Here is a 26347-nt window from a genome sequence, read left to right on the forward strand (position 1 = left end):
TGTGTGTGTGTGTGTGTGTGTGTGTGTGTGTGTGTGTGTGTGTGTGTATATATATATATATATATATATATATATATATATATATATATATATATAAATATATAAATTGCAAATAGTGTATTTAATTTATTTTGTTTTTCTCTCTTCTTCTTGTAGCCATTTTCACTGTATTATCCATTGTTCATTTTTTTGCTTTCTTTGGATGGTTCACTTTATACAGTTTTGAACAATAAAACGCATTTTTTTTTAAATTTGGCATTTTTATTGCAGCTCTTAACGCAAACATTTTGGTTCTTTAAGAATCCCTAAAGTGAGTCTGCTGCTCCATTAGGAGAAGTAGTTTCTGGTTTTTACAGCTACCTTTAGTAATTTTTTATTTGTTTGGTTAATCCAAACTAAGTATATATAGGTAAGGAGTTAATGCCTATTGTGCTTTTAATGCAGTTCCCTGTACTCTATCAATGGAGATCTGTTCCACATCTTAACAACCTACGAAGGAAATGTATACCTTACATGCTATGTTTTCCTTTTCTTTGTTGTAAATCCAAATTTCGTGCATGCTGAAGAAACTCATCTTTATAATAGTTATTTTGGTCATTAATTGTTTTTGACCTTTAGGCATTTTCTGTTGTCATCTTACAAATGATAACACTGAAGTTGCCCTGCTCCAATGTCTATAGAATGGAGGCATTTGTTTGCTTAAAGCAAAATAGTGTCATAGCTTTTGAGCTCTAAAAATCTTCAGTGCATTTTTTTTCAGTATGATAGTGGTGAATTTTGAACTTTATGCTCATTTAAAATTGAATTTTGCCAATGTTCTGTACTTGGATACAGACAGGTTTATCAAGTGTACCATGCAACAGTCATATGCTGGATATGCTGTCACTTGACATGAGAACATTGCAGAATGAGGTGACCAATCTAAGGATTGAACAAAAAATGTTTCAGAAAACTGTGGACAGAATAGAAATTATAGATTCAGAAGTGGATGAATATTGTAAAAGGCTGGAATTCTACTTTGAAGTTGTGAAGTGACTGTAGGTGCATTGTCAAATAAACAGGATGAGCTGGCTGTAAAATAGGTCACAGATGGATAACATTAGAATTATAGGACCAATGGAAGGGGGTAAAGGGACTTATCCAACTGCATTTATGGAGGTTAAGAGAGCTGTTGCAGTGAGCACTTGGTTATGACTGGCAAGTAGAAAAGTCCCTTCAGGCGAGAAGAACAACAGAGACCCCAGGCAAGCCATATTTTATATTTGTGTCAGTCTTATAGAATGAAGGGGTGGTAACTCACAGAAATGGTACAGAGGAAATGTATACTGTGCACTGATTTCCCTGTAAATGTATACTGTGCACTGATTTCCTGTAAATGTATACTGTGCACTGATTTCCCTGTAAATGCAGTGGCAGATCTATCAACTTCAGTGTCTCATCAGCAAGTACAGCTGTATCAATGGATCTGTATAAGGTATATACCTTATTAGATCTCTTCATCTTTCATCTTGGTCTTACCTCAATACCTATACTTTTTGATGTGTGGGTGTGAATATATATATATATATATATATATATATATATATATATATATATATATGTCTACGCAAATGTGAATTATAAATGTATATGTGAATAAGAATGTATATGAGAAAAAAAATCATTTTAGTCATCTACTAATTGTTTGTTTTACTAGGTGCATTACATGCTGTGTAACTTCATTTTTGTACTACTTTGATATATTGTAACACCTAAATATGCCATTAAGAATGCATAGAAATGTATAAATGCTAATAGTGTAACATGGAGCTTTTCTCCCCAGGCCTCCGCTGAAAATGGGCCTGTGTCCAGTCGGACCCTCCCGGTTAACAAATGTAAAATAAAATAATATAAAAAAATAAATAATCTGAAACATGAGGAAAAAAAGGGTATTAGTGAAAATAATGTGCCATTCAATTCTAAAAATACAATAGAATGAGAATGCCTATTGGCATCAGGACTTAACAGAGAATGGTCATGTGTACACTAAAGTAATTAAGGGAGAATGCCTTGGTGTTCAGCAGAACAGAGAACTGAGTGTAGTCAGTGCAACCACATAATAGAACAAAAGGATGCCAAGCACAGGATTGCAATCTGTCATGGAAGCTGGGAGACAGAGTAAAGGCAATGACAGGAATAGTGAGTCACCAACTTAAGTCATGTGTGTGGAGTACTTATTGGAAAGCCAACTGGTCACTGCTAGTTATGAGAGTGGAGAAAATGAGGCCACAGATCGATTGTCTCTTAAAAGCTGAAAGGAAAGGCCCTACTCAGGTGGCAGTATGGGTGCTTTGGAGGACAGTGACGTGGATAGTAGATATGAAAGACCATAGAGATTGAGTAAAGTATCAGAGTATAAGCAGACTGTGAAAGTGGAGCTAAGTGGAGGACAAAGAGGACCTTTGAGTTGGTACATTTGAATGGAATTAAGTTGGTCAGTTGAAGAGAACTGGAGGCTGTGCAACAATGGCTGAGAGAGAACAACACCATCATCCTGAGGTTCTCTTTCTTTCTCTTTCTCCTTTTGCATTATTATGAGGTTGGCTAATGTCACCTGATGAAATCTAACCATAGTAGACCACATGGTCCCCTTGGCCTATGCAGATTTGATGAGGAGGAAGAGGTCAAAGGTCCGCTCACTGATTTTAGGCTCAGCAAGCTTTATCATTGGTGGATGCAAGACTGATCTTCTTGATTTTGGTTTGGTTGGTTCTTCTAGCTGCTTGGACTAAGAAAAATATAAAAAGGGCAAGGGCTCATCCACAGAGTAAACAACAGTTTGTCCTAAAGGCATTTACTTGTCATTTATTATATAATATTTACCACAAAGTATAGCTGATGAACTTATAATCAAGCAGAAAAAATGTATGTGCACCTACCACACACTACTAACCACAAAAACAATGCATTGAAGGACAATAAGAACAGGAGCCAACCACTGGAGTATAATATAATGTAATCCTTAGTTAAGGGTTTCATCCAACAGGAATTTTTACATCAAAGACTTTATTGGAACTTTATTTAGATGAGCTACCCCCCCCCAACATTGAAAGCCTTTATTTATTTATCTTTCTTATTGCTCTTTTTTGACCTGGCTCGTCCTACTAGGCTAGTGGTCTCTTTCAAGTGGAGACCTGAGGTGGTAATTATACTACTAGGAAGCATTTGACCAACCCATTGGGGAATTTTTCCCTACTCATTTATGGAAGTGACACAAGTTTTCTCATTCCTAGTGAAGTGACAGCTGGGAGAAAACCCATGAGTCTCAATATGAATGAGGTATGTGAGTCAGAAAGCAAAACAAAAAGAAGAGCAAATAAAGTGTCTGCATATTCAGAGTTTTTGTTTCAACAGTGGTTATTTGGGAGAAGTGAGAATGATGGAGTCTCAGATTCACAAGAAGGACAGATCAAAGTAACAACCCTTCTGTCTGGAGTGTTGCTGGATGGAGTACTACATGGAATATTATTTAAAGATGAACCAGAAGAAAGGAAAGAAGTGTCATGGAGAGATATTATGATTTAAATCCAAGGAGCTGGAGTAGAGGAAGAATCATAGACCATGGGAATGGAAAGATGAAAGGAAAAGAAAGAAGAGTTAAGTGAAAAAAATACTTCTACAACAGTAGTGGTAGAAATGATACAGTACTTAGAATACAGTAAAAAGAAACTTAAGCAGATGAGACAGTATACAGTAAGGCTACTGGGTAAAACTGAAAAAGCCATCAAATAGATATGACATATGAGACAATGTTGTCATGGACTTAGGCAACATATACAAGATTGATTATTTCATTAGGGAAAGACATTTGTGACATTATTTTTGTGAATGGGTAGGGGATGGGCATGTTTTTGTAGGGTAATAAAGGTAAAGCCAGCAGGTTTCATGGAATTATTTTGTACTTTCTGGTCAGAAAAAAGAGCTGAAGAAAAAAAAGACCTTTGTACAATTTAGGATTGATGCTGGAAAAGAAACTTTGAATGACTCTATGAAGTGTACATGAGATTGGGGAGTTTATTGATAACAGATGGGTACAGACTGGGAGATAAGATAAATGAAGAAATAAATAAAACAATTCAGTAGACGGGTCAGAAAACACTCTTTAAAAAGTTAATGAGATATGTGTACCAGGATTAGATGGAACAGATTACTCATATTCTAAAGAGATGAAAAAGTGTTTTTTGAAGTTTTTGAATGAATGTAAAGAAAAAGCTTTTGCTGTTGAAATTATTTGTGATGGTTTGATTGAATTTATTTGAAAGAAAGGGGATAGGGAGGATTAAAAAATGGAGGCCAATCACATTAAAGAAGATAGATTATAACATTACAAACAGAATAATTCAAACAAGGTTAGAGAGAACATCACGTATGGTATGGAAAGAATGGGAATGTGATAATAAAAGAAGACAGATTACAGAAACGTTGATGATTACAAAAGAAGTGGTATACAGTATTAAAGAAGAGGTGCAGCAGAATGATACAATCATAGGGTATGATGTGTAGAAGGCCTCTGATATCGTATTTATTTTATTTGCATTTATTTACTAGGGCAGTGCATGCATGTATTGAAAAAAATTCAATAACAGCCCAGGTGAAATGCTAAATATTTCCCAAACAAAAGTACAGATATGTAAGCAATAACAGAGTAGTTCAGAATAGTTAAATAGTAATACTGTCTATATATGTCTATATATATATATATATATATATATATATATATATATATATATATATATATATATATGGGTCCACTTTTAAATTTCGAAAAAACAAAATCTTGAGTTTTGATTTACCGAACTCAAAACATCGAGATTTCAGTATCTCGAAACTTAAAAGTGAAAAAAAAAAGTAAAAGAATGTTTTTGCAGGGGGGCAAGCCCCCCTGCACCCTCACACCCCCCTACTTTAATATGCCAACTCCAAGACTGAGCTACAGTGAAGAGAATGGTAAGTGGAATGGGCGCATTACCATTCTTTTCACTGTAGCACGATCTCGGAGTTGGTATATTTAAGTAGGGGGGAGTGGGGAGTGCAAGGGGGCTTGCCCCCTGCAAAAACATTATTTTAGCTGTCTTTAACATTATTTTAGCTGTCTTTTTTTATTATTTTGTTCACTTTTAAGTTTCGAGATACCGATATCTCAATGTTTTGAGTTCGGTATCTCAAAACTTGAGATTTTGGTATTTCAAAATTTAAAAGTGGACCCATATATATGTGTGTATGTGTGTATGTGTGTGTGTGTGTGTGTGTGTGTGTGTGTGTGTGTGTGTGTGTGTGTGTGTGTGTGTGTGTGTGTGTGTTTGGGTCTACTTCTAAATTTCAAAGTTTCAAAACTTTTAAATTCTTATAGCTGAGACCATAAGATCAAAGTTTTGAAACTTCAGACTGTTAAAATGGAGATCAATGCACAGGACAGAATGGTATATTTACCATTTTACTCTCTGTAGTGTGATATCGGAGTTGGTATATTTAAATAGCAGGGGGTGTGGGGGGAGCAGGGGGCTTGCCCCCTGCAAAAATGTAAAAAAAAGTTTCAAAACTTCAATCTTATGGTCTTGACCATAAGAAATTTGAAGTTTTGAAACTCTGAAATTTAGAAGTAGATATATATATACATATATATATATATATATATATATATATATATATATGGTTTCACTACACAATCCCGAAGCCCAAGTTACCAAGACTATAAGCCCGAAACTCCACATTACCGAAATGTTAAAACCGCGAAATTCAAAATTGCGAAAGTACTACCTACATTGAGCACACACACAAACATACACACAGCCTCCCCCCATAACCAAACAAACCACCCTACACTAAAGATTAGCAGGGGGGTTTTGCCCCTGTACCCCCCATGTGGGGGGGCAGTGCCCCCCACACCCCCCTACTTTAATATTCTAACTCTGAGATTGCACAAACATACACACAAGGCAAACTCACACACATGCACACACACACACACACACACACACACACACACACACACACACACACACATACACACACACACACACACACACACCACAGTCACAGCACACACTTACACACACTAAAGCTCCTCACAAACACACTTACACACACATACTTACCTGAACCGCAACACCAGAAGCGCTAACCCAAAATACCTTAACATCGGGATTTTGAATTTCGTGCTTCTGGTCTTTCAGTAATGTGGGGTTTCGGCTACATGGTCTCGAGCTTTTGAAATTCGAGATTTCAAAAGTTTGAGATTTACTAGTGTTCCCATAGATACAACTGAAATCCAAACGGCCGGGCATACTTACGTCTAACTGCTTTTCACCGAAGAAGCACTTTTGCGTAAGTATGACTGTTGCCGAGTTTCCCTTTTCTCCACTGTAGTGTGGTGTCAGTGGGAGAATATTAAAGTGGGGGATGTGGAGGGCAATGTAAATGTAGTGTCTTATATATATATATATATATATATATATATATATATATATATATATATATATTAGTAAACAAGCACAGTGCAATGTACAGTCAAGCAGATTGTGATGTACAACATATACATTAGTTTCTAAAGTGGGTCAGTCTTCAGTAAATCTTCATAGATGAGAAGAGACTTGGAAAGGAGATATGGATAGTGACTTGGCTGAGACATCCTGCGTTGAAGCAGGAGCATTTAAACTGGATGAAGAAATTGTTTTTGATACTACTGATAAAATCAGTTATGGAATATACTAAACCAATATGGGATTTATGAACAGATCAGGAATGCAGTGAAAACAGCAAATGAAAAAATGGGCTCTATATTAGAACACAGAACATTCAAAATTTTGAGTGTTCTAATATCGATCCATTTTCTGCGAACGGTGAAAATATTGAAGAAACAGAAAACTGAATTTTTTCCTAGGAAAAGAATTTGGTTGTCTGTTTCTGTTGCTTTGGTATTTTCAGCACTGTGGTGTAAAGTTACGGGTCGGGTTCAGGTAAGTGTATGATTGTGTGGACATGAGGGTTAGGGTGGGGTAGGTGAGTTAGGGTGAGGTGACTGTGCGATAGTGACGGACCTTAGGGTTAGGGTTTGGGTTAAGGTAAGTGGATAGTTTGTGGTGTATGTATAGTTTAGTGCAGGGTTAGGTGTAAGAGTTTAGGTGTATGTGTGTGGATTGCTGTTTGTTTGGTGTGCTTGTGTTGTATGTATGTGTTTTGGAACAGCAGATTTTTTTCCCCTAGGAAAAAATTTGCTGTTCTGAATGTTCGATGTTTTAAATTTTAGATTCATAGGGTTTGATATTAGAACACTCAAAACTTTGAATGATCAGTGTTCTAATATAGACCCAAAAAATGTAGTTAGTGTAATTGTGAATGGCTGGTTAAAAAGTGAATTAGAATTCCAAAAGGAGTGAGATAGGTTTGCCCACTGAGGAACTTCATGTTTGTATTAGTCATGACTAAAAAATGTAGAATTAACTGAAGGATTTGAGATAGAAAGCTATAAATGCAAAAGACAAGTAAATATACAATTAGTTATGCTATATACTGATGATGTATGAATTATAGCAGACAATACAGGATGGTTAGTGGAAGTAGCTAGAAATGGAAGAATGGATGGGATATTTGGGATTAAATATTAATAAAGAGAAAAGATGTAGAAAAGTAAAGGCCTTAGAAAGATAAAGTAGCAAAACTGTATTTTAATAGAAAGGAAAATTGAAATATCTGGAATAATGTTTGGGAGTTATGATGTGTGTAAGAAACAATGGAAGATTTTGTTACAGAAAATAGAAGAACTAAGTAATTTAAGGAGATTGTTTAAATTAAGTTTTAGAATGAAAGTATATTTGACTAATGCAATAATTTTATGTAAATTAGGATATTTAGGATCAAATTGTAACGTTTATGAGAGAAATGAAAAAAGATTTTGTTACAAAGAGTATTGGTTTTGTTTGGGGTTCAAGACTTGAACCCAGTGAAAAGAGGTATTATAATAATAAGGGATAAAAAGTGAGGGGGTGTCTAAATTAAAGTAAAAAAACAGCTGTGGGTTTAGTATCTTTATGCTTACTGTGGATTTTGAATATAATTTAATATGAGAAGGAAAGAAGCATAGTCAAAGTCAACAGAATAAAATATCAAGATTTATGGGAAAAATGCTAAGTGGGAAGTTGGTAAAAAAGTAAAAGGATGGGAAAATGAGCAAAGGGGTTGATACATAGAAAGAGGTGAGGTAGAAAAAAAGAGAAAATGTTGGTATGCGGAAGTTATAATAACATATTTTATGTGGATCTTTGGAGAGATTCGAATGTTTGCAGATGTGATCTTTGTGAAGGCTTTGATTTCAAATGGTACTATGCACACACACACACACACACACACACACACACACACACATATATATATATATATATATATATATATATATATATATGTAACTCCAAAGAGGTAAGGAATAACAGACAAAGGTCCGCACAGTAGACTGATAATAAATAATAAATTAGAAAGAACCAGTACAGTCACCACTCTGTAGAGCATAAATGTTGAACTTCAATGACACAAATAAAAACAAGTAAAAACAAATAAAATGTGTAAAATCCTCGAAAAGATTAGCACTTTCTGTTATGAGTCTATATCAGGACATCGAATCATTAAAATCGTGAACACTCTAAAGAGTGAAAATGCCAGACCTCGAACTCATTATAGTGGGGGGCTGCACCCCCCCCCCACTAAATATATGTTCAAACTCCAAGACACTGAGGAAAGGGCAAATATTCTGATCTTCACTGTACTGCAATTTCCAGCATTTTCGCTCTTTAGAGTGGTCATGATTTTAATCATTTGATGTTCTGATATAGACCCTATATGTATATACATAGCATCAAGGAGATAACTAATAGCATAGGATACTTGGATTTTACCATCTCTGGACAAGGTGCAACTATCCATTTCCTGGACACTACCATAAAGATCATCAAGTCTAACAATAGTCTGGAATCCAACATCCACCGTAAAAACACTTATCGCAACAATTTTCTGGACTACAATAGTCAGCACCCACATTTCTCCAAAAAGAATGTGATACGAGGACAGTTCATCCGCCTTTCTCGCATCATCAGTGTAGATGAGGATTTTGTTTCTGAAGGCAATTTCCTCAAAAGTATGTTCTTAGCAAGAAACTGTCCTGACCACATTATAGAACAAGAGCTGGACAGGGGAATACAAGAGAGACGCATCAAGCACACGCCTGTACTGATATGTGGCTACAACAGCTGCAGCAGCAGTACTAACCTGACTGATAAACTCTGCAGTTTTCCATTACCAGTCAGTAGGGACATGCAGGTGATGTGGGAAATCATCATTAAGAATTGGAACATTTTTTCCAGCCAGGATGATCTAAAATCTATTTTAGGTGAACAACCTACCTTCTCCTACAAAAAATCCTCTCCGTTAAGAGCAAGTTTCAAAAACAGGGACTTGTCTTTTCTAATAGGAAACCAGGATCTAACACAAGGACCCTCAGGCATGTTTACTTGTGGCCACTGTGTAGTTTGCCAACACATTTTAAGCTGCAGCTCTTACACCTTCCCACATTGCAACTACAAAGTTATTTTTACGCAGCATATGTACTGCCACACAGAGTGGGTGCTATATGCAGCCATATGCAAAAGATGTAACCAGTTCTACATTGATAAAACTAGCAGAAAACTTTCTGACAGATCTAAGGAACACCTGGCAGCTATCCGCAAAAAGGATACACTAATGCACTAGGAAACTTCAGCAGCAAATGCATGAATTTCTCTGGGTTTCAGTTCTTGGTATTGGAAAAGCTGGATTTATTTATGGTGACTGCAACGCGCTGCTGGAAATGAAGGAACTCAAATGGCAGCTCCTGCTGGGAGTTGACTCAGCCCCTGGTCTCAATGAACATATTAATATTAAATGTGCACTGTGTTGGCTACTTTAAAAACAGAGTGGTTTTGTTTTGTTTGGTTGCAAGACTACTCTAGGGGAACAGGGGTTTTGCTAGATGAATGACACACTGAGTTGTGGACTTCTAGAGATTTCCTGGGTTGCTTTGGCAGTTTAAATATTGGATTTCAGCCCTAGTGCTTACTTTGGTTTCAGTGATTCCCCTATACTGTTATTTCTGAATATCTTAAATTATTATTGTCCTTTATTTATTTATTTATTTATTTATTTAATTTAATTTAATTTGATTAGTTAATTAAGTCACAATGATAATGTACCTTTTAATGCTGACATCTCTTGGTGATCGCATCATTTTTTATGGGTTGGGTTATTTTATTGCTGACTCATGATTGGCCCTTTGACATTCTATCTCTTTATGACAGGTTAGTTTTTTTTTTGAATTACAGAATATCAAATGTGTACAACTGATTACACTGCATTTATGTATTTGTTTCTGAAGAAGTCTTATCCATCAATAAAAGATGAAAGTGCTAAAACACTAGTTCATCCTACGTGTTTTATTTTTTTGTTTTATAGTTCGCTTATCTTCTTAGTCTAGCAAGTTTTTGGTTATTTAGTAACTATATATATATATATATATATATATATATATATATATATATATATATATTTAATAACTAACTGAAAATGTATACATTGATCAGTACATAGCCAATTTTTGTTATTTTGTAAACAAATTTTAAGATATGTGAAGATATGTGAAATGAGTGAGTGTTAGTGTCAGCTGCAAATTGTCACTATGTAAACTGTGCAATGTGAATCTTCTGCATGAGATTAGGTTGAACAAAGGAGCTGTTTCTGCTGTGATCTTAATGGCCAAGGGAGTAGATATTGCTGAGCATGTCCCTGTCTTGGCTTTGTTTATGAATTATATTGCAGATAACTTTTGAGTTACATGAATAAGCATTGCAGTTTATTCAAACTCAGGCACTACCACTGCCCAGGCAGTAACAGTGGTTCAAAAAATAGCAGACTTGTCTTTGATGCTAGCAGATTTGTTCAGCTGTGGTTTTATTCCCACAGCTGATGACTAGGTTCATTTTGAAGTGCCATTGGTTAAAAAAGCTTGCTTTCTAATAGACCATCAGTTGTTTCCATTTCCATTTAAAGTTGTTTTTATCTCCTCTTAAATCTGCCAATTTATTTGTTTATTTTATGGACACATGTATCCTTTTCACTTATTGTACACTCGTATCCTAAAATGGTCTGGTTCTTCTTCCCACCCTTCCATTCTCTTGCTTCCCTTGGTTTCTCCACTGAAAAAAATGCTAGTATAAAGTTTACTTCTAGGTCCTCTCTGTGTTACAGGTGGATAAAGCCATGACTATATGAGTGCTGGAGGAGGCAAAAATGGGATGGGTGGTAAACAGAATATGGTGGCATGCCTATTTTTGGGGAAGCAGCATCTCATGCATTGCAAAGCTGAAAAGTTTCAGAGAAAAGAGTATTAGGCTTGCAGTACAATGTAAATGGCACATGGGTTTGGCTCTACCAACCTGTATTGAGTAGTCCCCATGGGATGCATGTGTGAGACCATAAACACATCAGGAAGAAGGTGCTGTAATCCCTCAATGTGGAATGAATGCTCACATTGGGTGCTATAGAGAGGTTTATTTTTTCACTGTGCAGAACCAAACTTTATTTTTTTTCAAATAACAGATTAATAATATTATCAAATACTAATCAGCCATGGGTAAACATGGAATAACAGACTCCTGTAACAATGTAGTTAAACCAAACAGACATCAATACATTAATCACCAACATTCACTTATAATGCTGAATAAGTATGCACCATGTCATTTGTTCATGCACATTTTGTTAGAGGTCCATGCCTTAAGCCTATAGCTTAAATTAAGGGGGTAGGTTTATTGTGCATAGAAAAAGCCCCCCCCCCCCATCCAGTAGTATTATTCTGAATATCAAAGTAGTGATGTGCCTTTCCCTCTCCTGCAGATAATTATTTTGCACCTTTAAATGATAATGGCACCTGCCTGAAGGAGTGAAGACAGATGGTGATGGCATTACAATGAGTCCTATGTAAATCAGGTGAAAGCAGATCTATGTGATGCCTGAAGGAGGAGCACTGCATCCTTCTAATGCTGTCACTGGAATGTTCCTGCTCTGACACCTAGCTATCAAAGATTCTTTCACTAAATGTATAACCTCCTCTGGGGAAAGAGACAGACCCCTCACCAAGTGATGAGAGATACAGTTACAGTTACAGATTAGATGAGGTGGGCTGGAAAGCAAATGGACTGGCTGGGACAATGGCTTGTTTGATAGCAAGCATGCAAGGCATAAAGTCTGGGGAGTCTCTGAGGCAGGAACCTATCCCTCCAGCATGTTTTGTTCATTGTGATGACAAGGTTTAGATCCCTGGAGTGTGTGGCTCTGAGGGATTGGGATTTCTTTACGTGTAGCATGTTCAACAGCTCTGGGTTTGGCATGGCCTTGTATGTTAAGCAGAGATCGCCTCTGAGTAGACGATATGCGACAGAGTATAGCTGGAGTTTTTTAGATTGTCAACATAGGGCATCTGCTTTAAGCCTGTCTAATGAGGGATGAGTACAGTGGGACAATGACCTTCTTTTTTCTGGACGAAAAGCCCTTAGTGATGAGGTGTGCCACACAGAAGGATTTTCTGACTGTTGTGTCAGTGTGGTTATAGAAGGTGAGACCACTGTCCACCTGTGTCCCTAAGTCTCTTATCACACTTTTGGTGTTTAGTGTACTGCCACCTATGTGGTAATTCACAGGTACATGTTTTTCCCAAAGGAGATAACTATACATTTCTTGGCATTGAGCTTGAGTCCATGGCTCTGGCACCAAGCATCTGTTTCTGTAAGGCTTTTTTGTAGAATATCCACATCATTTTGGGGATTTAATAATGGCTCCCAGTTTGCAGTCATCTGTGAACTTTGTTAGCCAGAGTCTCTTAGTATTGGTCTGTACTTCAGAGAAGTAGATGACAAACAAGAGCGGTCCCAGGACTGAACCCTGAGGTACTCCACTTGTCACTTGTCAGGAACTGGATTTGGAGTCGGCTACTTTTACAGTGTGGGTTCTGTCAGTAAGCCAGTTGGCAATGCATCGAGTGATATAGAGATTAATGCCCAGCTTAGTAAGTTTATCTATAATTCTAGAGTGGGGGATGGTGGCGAAGGCCTTGGCAAGGTCCAGATAGGCTGTGTGGACCACCTTACCCTCGTCCACACCTCTGGAGACTGATTCAAAGAAGTCAATCAGGCTCAGAAGATAAGATCGGCACTTCAAGAACCCAAACTGGGTGGGGTCCAGTGTTTGAAGGTTGCCAATGTCTTTGTTTATAAGTTCCATGATAATATGTTCCATGGCCTTGCAGATCAGGCTCATCAGACTGATGGGGCAGTAGTTCCCAGGATCCAAGGTGGAGCCCCCCTTGTGGAGTGGGATAACTGTAGCTGTGTGCCACTCAGTGGGCAGGAAGCCTGAGGTGAGGCTATGATTAAACATGACACTTAGATGAGGTGTCAGTTAATTTTGTAGTTCATGTTTTACACAGCCCGGGATGTTGTCTGGTCACATGGAAACTTAATTATTAGCTTTGGAGAGTGCATTTTTCACATGTGCGGCTGTTATTACTGGAATTTGGTAATCTTTCGGTATTGAGATGGGCCCTTTAGAGGGTGAGGGGGGGGTGAAGTTGACACTGAATCAATCTGCCAGGATATTGACAATATCCTTGGGATCAGTATATTTAATGCCATTCTGTTGTAGCTCAGAGCAGATCAGAGCATTGCCATTTAGATTCTTGACTTAGCTATAGAATGCCTTGTGGTTGTCTTTGGAATCGTTGGCAATTTTATTTTTGTAACTAGCTTTGAAGGATTTTATGAGGGATCTCAACTTCTTACTGAGGCTAGTAAGGGAGTTTTTTGCATCCTGGGATATTCCTCTTTTCTGCAACAGATTCTTCCTTTTGTTGTAAAGTTTGTTTATGGCAGGGAACCACCAGATTGGCTTCCTTTTTTTGGAGGAGAGCATCTTGGTTATATTTGGGATGGCACGATTCATGCATGAGTGGATGTGTTCGTACAGTGCCTTAGTGTAGGATTTAGCATTCGAACTTTCAGTTCCTGTCTGCATGGGTGTCATGCCTTTGGAGAAGTTTTTTACGGAGGTTTCCTTACAGGGGGGGGTGGGGGTGGGATATGGATGTCAAGGGTGATTAGCTTATGGTCAGACCTGACCAACAAGGAGGTGATCATAGGTGTGGAGCATCAATTTCCCATGTTGGTAATGACCAGATATTGGAGGCCCTGGTGGGACTATGGATTAGTTGATCCAGAGAACTGGAATTTATGAATTCCATGAACCATTGGGCAAAGGTGTTGGTACATGAGTAGTTTTCCCAGTTAATGGCAGGGTAGTTGAAATCACCCAGTATTAGGGTGTTTGGTTGCATCTTAATATTTTCCAGTATGTTTAGAAAGGTGTAGTGAGATTCTTGGGGCATGGTGAGGGATCTGTAGAAAGATACAATTTGGATTGCAGTCTTACCTAGTGTTAGTTTCACCTGGAGAATTTCAGATGCATTGTGTTCTGCAACTAGCCTGGTGGCATGAATATCCTTGGTGAATATGTACACTCCTCCACCTTTAGTGTTTCGGTCCTGGTTTGGTGGCCGAAAAGTGTGGTAAGAGTTGTAGCCTGGTATTGCAGGGGTGGTCTCTGGATCCTTGAACCAGGTCTCAGTTACTGCACAGATATTGATGTTGTACATTTTTTGGAGTGCCTCGAGAGAGAGCATTTTGAGGTTTAGACATCTAGTGTTGAGTAGCATTACCTTCAGATTTTGCATGCTTGTACCTGTTATTGTGGTGGTTTTGTCCTTCAAATTTGCCTAAAAAAGGCACTATAGGGGTGGCAAGAGCCTTAGCCAGTAACCTGAATCCCAGGGGTGACAGGTACAGACCATCTCTGGCAAAGCATCGTGGTCTGTCAATCATGTCATCTTAGGCAGACAGATACTGGATCCCCTTTGAATGACACCAGAAGCTTAGCCAACTGTTGAAGTCAATCATTTTGTCCTTATACTGTGGTATCATTCTGGGTGAAGGCAGGCCGCTACTCAGGGCTAGGGTCATACATGCCTGGGCCACATGATCCGAGAGCTCTTCCATGTCTCTTTTCATGTAGTCCAGAGAGGTACATCTCAAGTCATTCACTCCAACATGGACAATGGCAGAGTCATATTTGTAGTTGTTGTAGAGTGACTTGAGTACATGTGTTATGTGGCAGATCCTGGCACCCAACAGGCAGCTGACTGTAATTTTCACCTTGTTTAGCCTGGTGAGTTGGACATCAGTGTCCCTGACTACAGAGTCACCTATGACTAAAGTGTTAGGTGCGTTGTCTTGCCTTAGGGGCTGTTGTGGGGTGGCACACTGGTGTTGTGAACTATGTGACACTTTGGTTGTGACTGGTGTTTGTTTGCATTTCAGCTTTGAAGGTCCTTGTTGCTTGGGCAGGTTACTGTTAAGGGCCTCTGAATATGAGGGTTTAGTGTTGCTATGTGTGGGTGTTGGTGGTGTGAGTTTAGAAGGGCTATGTGTTGCTTGAAGTGTAGTGCGGGTGTTAACCTTCTCCTCTTGACTGTTTAGCACAATCTTGGGTGGAGAAAGCTTTGTTTCCAGTTTGGCTATGTAAGTGCATCTCTCGCATGTTGTAGTGTTGGGTGGTAGGAGCAATTGCTGCATTGCCCCAGTATGCTCAGATTCACCAGCTGGACAGGAGAAATCATTGGAAGCTGACCCTTGGACATGCCTCGTTTGGTGGGTTTTTTGTAAAGTACAAGAGCTGTTTTTTTCCTTACCTTAGCTAGATACTTTGCAATTATAGGCGGTTTAATGCCTACAATTAATTTCTCCTTATTAACAAGGAGAGTTGAGTGCTTGTATCAGTTTAAGGCTCTCTAGTGCTTTCCAGCAGGTTTTAGAGCAAGTGCTAGTCACAGGGATGCTTAAAGGTAAGATGAAAAAAAATGGTTTATCCTAAACTCTGCAGTGTGCACTAGAGGAGTTAGATGTGAATGTAGGTAACTTAATATTTTCCTGTCTAAAAAGTTAAGTTTTAGTGGAGAGCCACTATTTTTAAAACAGCAAGATAGACTGAAAGGGGGTGGTCACTTGAAAGGGGGTGGTCACTTTTGTATTGTGGTACTACGCAAACTTAATTCATTCACTCTCCTGCATCCACAACAGTTTCTGTCATTTTTCTTTCCTCTTATAACTGCCCAGGGGATGATGAACCATCTGTGGGTGACACTTCATTTGCAGCACCTGTGTGCTTTGTCACATGCTGACCTCTTTCACAAGTCTTCTCATTCAGGAATTCCCTTTCCCTTAACTTTCACTTCATTGATAAATTCTTGTTGGCTGTTTGCTTCTTTTCATCATTAAGTATGTGTTTTTTATGTACTGACATTTGATTGACAGGAAAGTTTGACTGGATAGGAGCCCATTTTCAGCTGATGCCTGTGGAGAAAAGCTCCAAAGTATTACAAAACATTTTAAGAATAATAATTTCTTAGTCTTTAAAAATAATACAAAAGCAAATACAGTTTAAATAATTATACTAAATTAGGCAGTTTATAGAGAAATTAAAAGTAAGTTAGTATAATGCTAACAGGAATTGCAATATGAAGTGATTGGAAAGCAAATGGAAATTGGTATATTTAGAGAGAAAGCTAGGTGAGAGAAATTGATAGACGTAAGAAAGTGTGTGAAGAAGAGGGAATTAGGAGATGAAGGCATGAACAGGTATTTGTTCACATTTAGGGATATATAAGTTTTTCACAATGGTTTTGAAGGATGGGAGGGAAGGTATTACAATGTGACAAGAATTTAAAAGCATTTTTTAAGGATCCCCCTACTTTTACCTTTAAGAAACAATCTAACTTTAAAATGTTAGAGAGACTAGAGAGACCACAGGATTGTTATAATTGTTCTATTTTAACTTATAGATGTGGTCGCTGTTGACAATGTCCTTTGATCGACACTGACCTAGACACTGAAATTTTGGAAAAGGTCTCCAAGTGGATGGTCAAAGGGAGATAAAGTGGTCTACATGGCTAGGTGCACCATATGTTCAGCTTTCAATTTCGGCAAAACTAATAATGCTTTTAACAGAAGGATTTAGCAACATGTTTATAGCATTTTAAGCAAATATGACAACAGTGTGTTGGCTAGATATGCCTCTCTTTGTCATAACTTTTCCAATTACAAGTTTTTCATATTAGTTAGGAACAAAACCTCAGCCTTTTCAGGGGACTGGCATAATTTTCTTTTACATCGGCAGATGGCAATCTTGTTTAGATGCCAGTAACTTTCCTGGTTTAAATGAAGCAATTTTGATCATGAGTAAATTAAAGCTAAGAGCATCCAGCCTTTAACTTTGGTTTAAAGTTATCACTATGTGTCATTGACAACATGGAATTTTTTTTTGAATGCTGATAGACTGAATTTTCATTTTCATGTCTTTTCTTGAACACAGTTACCGTTTCCATTACTAATTTTGATAATTTTATAATTTACAATTTAAGTTATTTCTCAATGGGTTTACTTTTATTCCTTCTGGACATGCTAACACTGAATTCACTGTGTTAGATCTTAAACCATTTACAAGGGAACTTAATTTGTGTCCATAATATGGCAGAGAATCGAACAACAATATTCCATCAAATGACTCTAAGCGAAGTAGTTTAGCAAACCCTCCCCTCTACCCCATAATTAACGTGCATGAAAGAACTTGCGAAAAGGAAATTAATTTTTCCTTTGCAGTCAACATAACTTGTCAGGGGCTAATAAATCTGCATGTGATGCTCTCATTTGCTGATCGCAGGTCGTTTACTGTATGCTGCACTTTTCCTTTTTTATTCAAGTAATTGCTAAATTGGTGCTGGCTGTTTTACTTCTTTTCATCACTAAGCATGTATCTACAGAACCACATCTTCCTTTATTCAGCCCTTCCTACTTCTCTCCTATGCTCCCTAGTCCTACCTCCCTGTGGGCCATCCTTGTTCTCCCTGTGATGTCTGCCCCAGTCCTGTAAAATTCTACCACCCTATAGATGGCAGTCCAAATTCATGTATCAGTTCCTTGAAACATTTGCTCATCCTACTCTTAGCATCAAGGACATTTAGTACCTGCCCTGTCCTAAAATCATCCCAAACTTTACTTCTCTTTATCTTGCCACCAGGCCTGCAACAATCCACAGATTTGCATCATCGGGATATTTTCAGCACGTCCATACCCATTTAATTACTCATTTCTTTGTAATGTCTATATTGCTGTCCTACCTTGTATCTAGACATTGTCTTAAATGACCTTCTTTTCTTTTATTCTACCTGTTTCCTTTACAGATCCATAACCCCAAAATGGTTGCTATTAAAAGTAGTAATGCAGGATTTCTCATTTTTTTCCCTTTTCTGTATCCTATTTTTGCCACTGCACATGCAAACCACCAAACTTCCCCATACCAGCTAGATCAGTTTGCTCTCCTTTCCTGGGTATTTCCCAGTTCAGATGAGAGCTGGCATTAGGAGGCAGTCAGACAAGCAGCCTCAGCACTGGTTTGCAATCTCACTAACATTTCAACAAGTAGAGCATATTTGGTATGGTCGCTGACCCTACCCTGTGTGGTGGCACAAGTAAACCACATCACTATCAAATCCACTATGCCCACCTTTTGTAAATGCACTTCCCCTTGCACTAGAGATGAGGGCTGTCACATTTGTGGCTTCGTGGCTAAACACTTACCCCCTTGGCTATTATTTGCATTACTTCCACTCCTCCAAAGAATGGACTTATTGGACAATCTTAATCCTGCCCCCTCCTCCAGAGGATGGTCATGACCATACTCCCCATGCCAGGTCCACTAGACACCCAAGCCACTAAATGACCTTGGTTTATCTCGAGTGTAGTCATGGTTTTATCGTTCTATGTCAATGGATCTGGCTAATGAAGGATATTCTTTTATTTAAACTCTGTTCTTGTGTTGCATTTGCTTCTATTTTTTCATTACAATTATTACAGGAAATGGTTGAATAACAATATTTCAACAGGTTGTAATTCCAGAAATGCTTACTTTTTTCTTGAATCTTCCTGTTCCATTGCTTCTGTACCAGCGTAAAGAGTGAGTTCCTGTACGATCTTCTTTATAACTTCATTACATTCAGTATTGTCCTGTCGAATACCTGGGATGGTTGCAAGTATCACATCCTGATAGGCCACTTCTCCACCCTCTGAGACCACTATCTGATGCAGACCATTTAGGACAGAGACAGTATTCTGCAGAAGGTCTTTAAGGTAGGTAAGGTCATCTGCAGAAGCAGATGCAGTATTTTTACCTTTACAGTTCTTTCCATGTCTTTCAGTGTCAAAGTTTATGGCACATTTCTCTCTTGAACTAGGCACATAGAATCCTGAATCTCTGAGTTCTCCCTCCATAAAACTACTGCTGTTAGACAGTAGGTCACTAAAGAAATCTCCTGAGCCAGATCCATCCATTCCTTCTGCCCCACTATGATTGCAGTAATGTGGGGTAAGGCACAGTGCAATTAAAAGACACGCAGCCAACGGTAGTCTCATTTCAGCTGAAAGAAAAGAGTAAATTACATTACTATCACTTAACATAATTATAATTCTTTTCCAAAACCAGAGTCTAGTCATTATTTTTGGGAGGATGAGGTGAACTGAGATGCTGGTATTTACAAATTTTTACTGATAATAGAAACAGACTCCTGAAACAGATGTGTCCATACAGTGCTGTCTGGCTTCACAAAATATTTGGATAGTACATAAAATGACTGGCTGAAATGTTAGTTTATCCACATTGCTTCTTTTCTTTTATTCTTATCTCATATAGCATTGCTGCTGGATCTTTATTCTTGTGAGTTACTTCAGGTAAATCATATTTCTATGGATAAAAGACAATTAGTAGAAGCACTGTCATTGACTGTCAGTGAATTTGCATTGGTAACAGGTCAGGTAAAATAATATAATTGTGCATTCATAACAGTTCAGAATTACTAGTAAAACATGTCACTTTGATATCCTTTCTTAAGTTTCTTACAGCTACGTGTTTAAGACATTGCACTTAAAATATGCTATACAATAAAGCACTGATTAGTACAAAATACCACTTTCTCTAGCCATCCTCAGAAAGTATGCATAGCAACAATTAATTACAATTTTATTTTATGCAAAGGCAGGTCTTTAAAATAGCTTTCTGATCAGCTTCTAAAATGTATTACCTCATTTTGTAACAAGCATTCTTTCTTCCATTCTCTATTGATACTAATGCAACTTTTTTTTGAAATGTCATGTGTTGTTTAACCATGTGACTTTGCTGCTTCACTTCACCTGCCTGAAAATATAAGGATTAGTTATATGCTACATGTCTTTCTGACATTTCATAGCATCATGAAAAGAGATGCATATCAGTCAGAAATGCACTGTTTAACATATGTTTGATTTCTGGGTACTATACAGCTCACATAGGCCCTGCAGACAAAAACTAATTCACAGCTGCCAAGGAAACCAGTTTAGAGAAAAACTCATGTAATACAAAGCTGGACTAAATACGCTTGCCTATCAGATTCCCCAAAAACGCTCTGAAAATATGGAGTCTGCAATATGCGATGGCTAATCTTGTCAAAATTGCTTAACAGTGAAACAATGCTGCAAAATTATGCAAATCTTTTGTGTATGAGGCAGACAGGATGAAAAATGCACATCTGATCTAGAGGTCATTACTGCCCCCCCCCCCCAAAAAAAAAAAAGAGAGATGATTGTTCTGTACAGGGGAGGAGGACCTGCTACTTCAGTTTGAGGTGATTAGGTGTCTTTAGGAATTGTTCCTGAATAGGAGTAGAAGGGTCAGGTCAGGAAAGTAAGCAGTGGGTGGGTAGTAGTGGAAGCAATATGTACTGATGAAATTGTACTGGACTATGATGGGGATGTGAGAACTAAGCCATTAGATGAATCCCACAGTTTACCAGTCATTCTAGGTCCTCACCCTCATCTATAGTCATAAACCTTGTGTGGTGATCAAAAGGATGAGTTCAGGAACTGAAGTGACAAGCATCTCACTATCGGGATTAGAGTGAAGAGTTCAACAACCATGGAGTATTTTGGAAAATCAGCTCATTCTGCTTTAAAGGTGATATTTGAGTGGTATGATCACCTTGTGGGAAGCAACATTGACTGTCTTCTACAGGATAGTGCAAGGCACGGCCATAACAATGTGTCCATGGCGAGCTCAGGTCATGTTGGTGGAATTATATCTCAACTTTCCTATGACTGCTTGGAGATCACACCAAATGAGCCAGATATTATTGATTGGGGATAAGAAAGTCTGGTATACTCTGCTCAGCATATTAACATTTACAAAATGACCAAAAAGACAACAACAACTGCATGATATAAAGACTATTAACCCAAGAAGAAAGTGCTATATGGGGAAAGCGAATGAAATGTGACTCCGCCGCATAGAACCAAGCCAAGTTCAAAGTACACTGATGGAGCCAGGACCATCGTTAAACCATTTACGTGTACGTTAACTAAAAGCATGCCACTATGATGAAAATGCTGACAATAAATATGAGCAGTTTGTACAGGAAAGAAATAATTTAATGTCATACAACCAATTCAAGTAACTTAAAAATAATTTAGTTAAGTGCTATTGTTCAATTAAATCAGACTCGGATTTCATCAGAACTAAACATAGAGAAAGAATGAATCAGCTTAAATATGTAACATCAACTGATGAAATGCCAGTTGTAAAGGAAAAGGCAGCAACAAAACTAGTTGATGCTGGTAAGCAGTTCATTTAACTATTAAAAAAATAAGAAAATCTTTCCCCTGAATAAAAAAAATCTTTGCCATATAAACATGTGCAACAAATATAAACACAAACATAAAAAGACGTAATTATAAATAGATATGCACCCACTAATACCACAAAAGGTATAACAATAATAAAATACCATAGCATATTAAAAGACAATGTATTATTAAAATATACTCACTTAAAAAAAACTTTAAATAAAAAGTACCTATAGTTTAGCCACTCACGGTTTGAGTAGTGGCTGAATAGAAATGGATCATTAATACCAGGAGTGCAAGTAGCATCTAACTTCAACTGCCAAAAAAGTTCCTTATACTCGAGAAGAATCTCCCACGCTCCTCCCGTCGAACTCAGATCCACTATATACAAAGTGCTAAATAAAAACCTCTTGTAATTCCCGCACGCTGAAGAGTGTTTATAAAAAGCGTGGTTTGCATTTTTTGTACTAGTATGATACAGATGCTCATAATTTCTTTTTCTGAGGTCATGTTCAGTCTTGCCCACATAAAAAGTTGGGCAGGTATCACATTTTGCCAAACAGATGACTCATCTAGAGTCACGGGTCTCCTTACAAATAAATACCTTAGCCGCAGTACTATTACCTAACGTTAAACAGGTACTGGGTAAAATGTAAGGGCATTGCACACAAGCCCCACATCTTCTGGTACCACCATTAATTTGACCATTATTCTTAGAATGCAAAGGTTTTCTAATACTGACTTCAAATTTCTCCCTACCTTGTAAACAAAGAGCAGCTGTTCTCCCAAATTTCTAAATATATCTTCATTGGTTTTAAAAATGTTCTAGTTGTTCTTGACAATGCTGATCACATCACAAGATTCCCCATGAAATTTTAATGTAAGGGCTCTATTCCAGGAGGCAGTGTTTCTTTCACTATCAATTGAAGGAAGGCCACATCATAACAAAGATTTAAACTTGTCTAGCCTTTGTTGAAATACCTCCTTGATAATCTTACCAATTAAAAGACCGAGGTAACCCCTCTCCAAAAACATTAATCTTACTTTTTTCACTCTCAGATGCAAACAGACTGTTGTCAGATATCATTCAAGACAAGCTAATAAACTGCCCACTCACTAAACCCACTTTTTGCTTGTATGGGTGGTGACTCGAGAAGGGAAGATAGGAATTACCAAAAGTGGGTTTCCAATATATATTAGAAATGAATCCTCCTTTATTAACACAAATAGTAGTATCTAGATAATTAACAACATGTTTGTTAAAAGAATAAGTAAACCTAAGGAAATCTATGGTACTGTTTGGGTATGTAACAAAACTGTCCACAATATCCTCACCTCCTTTCCAGAGAATAAATATATCTTCCAAGTAACAGAGGTACATAGCACAATATTGCAAATAAAAATTGTTAGTAAGCACATAGCTGATCTCCCAGTGATAGAGAACCAGATTTGCAAAGGTTTGGCAACAAGCTGCTCCCATAGCTGCTCCACGAACCTGTCAACCAAATTCTCCTTCAAAAAATATAAAAGTATTTTCCAAAGCAAAACTCATAAATCAGTAAGCAGTCTAATATCTGTACCAGTTACCTATATTTATTTTGTTGTAAATAAATGCCTTAATTCAACATCGTTTTTTTCATTTATGCTGAATTTGACTGTGTTTTATTCAGTGACTACATGGTTTAATGTTTTCATCTTATTGAGCTCATCACGTCACCGAGTATTCATTCTCATTTCCATTATTTTAGTTGTTTCAGTTGCTTGTGCATTTTTCTGTGTTGAAGTAACGAGAAGCATGGACAAGGGATACTCCAGAGACTTGGAATTGGACTACAATCCTACGAGATCTGTTGAACAGCCTCTTAATCACACAGAGCAGCTACCGTGGTGCATTACTGGGGGAAATAATCCACTCTTGTCATAAGAGAAATACACTGTTAGTAAGATAAGTGGTGCTGCAAATGTGGATCTTCATGACTTGACCACAAATATGGATAACTTTGAATATAATTTGTTAAGATTAAAATATCTCCAAACACAGAGACAACATTTTAAAGTATGCCTTTAGAAAAAGATTGTTCCTAGGGGTTTACCTTTGCTTAAGATGCCCACGTATGGTGAGCAATACCCCAAATTACTTTTGAGATAGCAGAAACTAAATCTCAAGGTAAGCATGAATTACATGAAACTGTTAACAGACCTTTTTGTACCAGAGGAAGAGCCTTTACAAAATAATATCAGGAAGCGACAGACTTGTATGAGTGTTTTCCAGTTGTGCCCATTGGTGATAGCTTAAATGCCTTAATAGTCACAGCCTTGATATATGTGAGGAAATTGTTATTGCAGAAATGTTGTAAGTTAAAGAGGGATTCTGCAGATTTCAAGAATGGCCATGTCTTAAAATGGCCTAGACAGTGTTTCAGTCCCTCTGCAAGTAATATTAATACTATGATTAAGACAAGCAAGATGTTACCTCCCAGTATCTGTAATGAGGTGACAAATTCTACATGGACAACTAATACTAACGTTAATACTACTCAGAATAAATTGGTAACATCACATACTGATGTTGAATGCGATACCAACTCCACTAATACATCCGTGGAATCTCCACAAATTCTCAATTTGGGAAACAATGTGAGAAGTAAGGTTTTTCTGAATAATAATACCCTTCCACTTGGTGACTCTACTTCTAATTTTCCGTTGCCTTTAAACTGGGGTTTTCGACTGATAAGAGTTCGATCCAGAAGCAGAGAGCACACCAAAATAAAGTTACTGCCCAAACAGAACACCACTCAATCATTGAAAAAGGTTTGGAAACAAACATTAATTCAGTAATTTGGAATATTTCCAATAGTCCTAACATCAGATGAGTTGAAATTGTTGCAGAAGGGACTTTCCTTCATAGTCTCATAAAAGGCTGATTTAACTGACAGTATTTTAGACATTAAAATGTTTGTCAGAAATGTTTTGTTAAATTAGAATTTGGAAACACTTCTATGTCTGACCTAAATGTTTTTAAGCAACCTAGTTTATATATACCATCTTCTCATCCACCTACTGATGCTTTCAGCAAACTGGTTGAGAATGAAATTTATCATATTTATCTAAGTGATGACAATATGACTGTTTTCTTGTTACATTAGATGTAGACACATTGTTTACAGTTATTCCCAATGAGAAAGGAATTCAATTTGTTAAACATTTACTTGAGTTCTCTGATTATACATAGTGTCACATTAATATTATTTGTGAATTATTGGACATTATACTTACCAATAACATCTTTTCATATCTAAAGAAGTTTTTCAAACAGGCAAGAGGTGTGGTAATGGGTACCCCAGTTGCCAACATTTATGCCAACATTGTAATGTACCAATGGGAGAAACAACATATAGTCAGTGAAAATAATCTGTATCTCAGAAATGTGAGATTTTTTAAAAGGTATGTGGATGACCTTTTCTTATTATGGGATGGTACACTAGAAGAATTTAGGAAATTTGAGTCATACAGATCTCTACAATCACTGATTACTTAAAGTTTAAATGTGAAGTATCCTTTCATACAATCAATTTTCTTGACGTAACCCTAAACAAACTTCACACTGGTCAGATAGATACTACTATGTAGAGAAAACCATCCAGAAAAAATACATATCTACATAGAACCAGCTTACACCTATCGCATATCTATGCAAACATTGTTAAAAATCAACTTGTTAGGATAGCTAAATTAAATACAAATGATTCACTAATGGAATAGCAACTTGAAAGGACTGCTTCAGAATTCATACAGAGAGATTATAGTCAACAACAAGTTAAAACAATTAAACAAGACATTATAAACAAGAGATCCAGAGAATTCACACCTCTGCTAACCACCAACAGAGACGTACGATCGTCCACCAGCCATAATCATATCGAACTAAATACACTCTTACACATGGTAGAAATGCACCAGTCATAAAGACGGGGTCTATATTATAAGCACGAAAGTCCTTTTCAGTGAATATGAAAACAGTGATACATATTGCGCGAACCACGAAAACACTGCACGTCCTAAACCACAAAATTCAAAATCTCGAATCATCATAGTTGGCCAACCCCACTGCCCGCTACATACTACCTACCCAAACAAAATAAATAAACCACATACATGCATACACTAAACAAAACCCTACTTCTAACCCTAAAGTAAAGCTTGCATATACTACCATGTATGCACTTACCTTAACCCGCACCCTAACCCTAAGTTCCGTAACTATCACACACTTACCTTAAGGAGCTATACCACAGAAGGGCCAACTATGACGATTCGAAATTTTGAATTTCGCACTTCAGGACTATCGGTGTTTTTGCAGTTCGCTGAATACGTGTCGACGTTTCCGTACTCGTGTAAGTGGACCTTCGCAGTTCTAATAGGGAACCATAAAGAGCGCTCTTAAAAAATACTGGTCTAAACTAACTGAGATACCTGAGGTA

At 37.4% G+C, this 26347-nt stretch overlaps 1 protein-coding gene across 2 annotated transcripts in view; it reads right to left on the minus strand.

Annotated features, from left to right (window-relative positions):
- LOC122794154 overlaps positions 1 to 26347 on the minus strand; it is a 247565-nt gene that overhangs the window by 41174 nt on the left and 180044 nt on the right. For both annotated transcript variants that reach the window (XM_044062348.1, XM_044062349.1), the window contains exon 2: positions 19126 to 19633. In XM_044062348.1, coding sequence (XP_043918283.1) covers positions 19126 to 19628 — 503 coding nt within the window. In that variant the 5' untranslated portion in view covers positions 19629 to 19633. The remainder of the gene's footprint in view (positions 1 to 19125; positions 19634 to 26347) is intronic.

The sequence above is a fragment of the Protopterus annectens genome, chromosome 2.part1, assembly GCF_019279795.1.
Source record: "Protopterus annectens isolate FY-2018-M chromosome 2.part1, PAN1.0, whole genome shotgun sequence".
Classification (NCBI taxonomy): Eukaryota; Metazoa; Chordata; order Ceratodontiformes; family Protopteridae; genus Protopterus; species Protopterus annectens.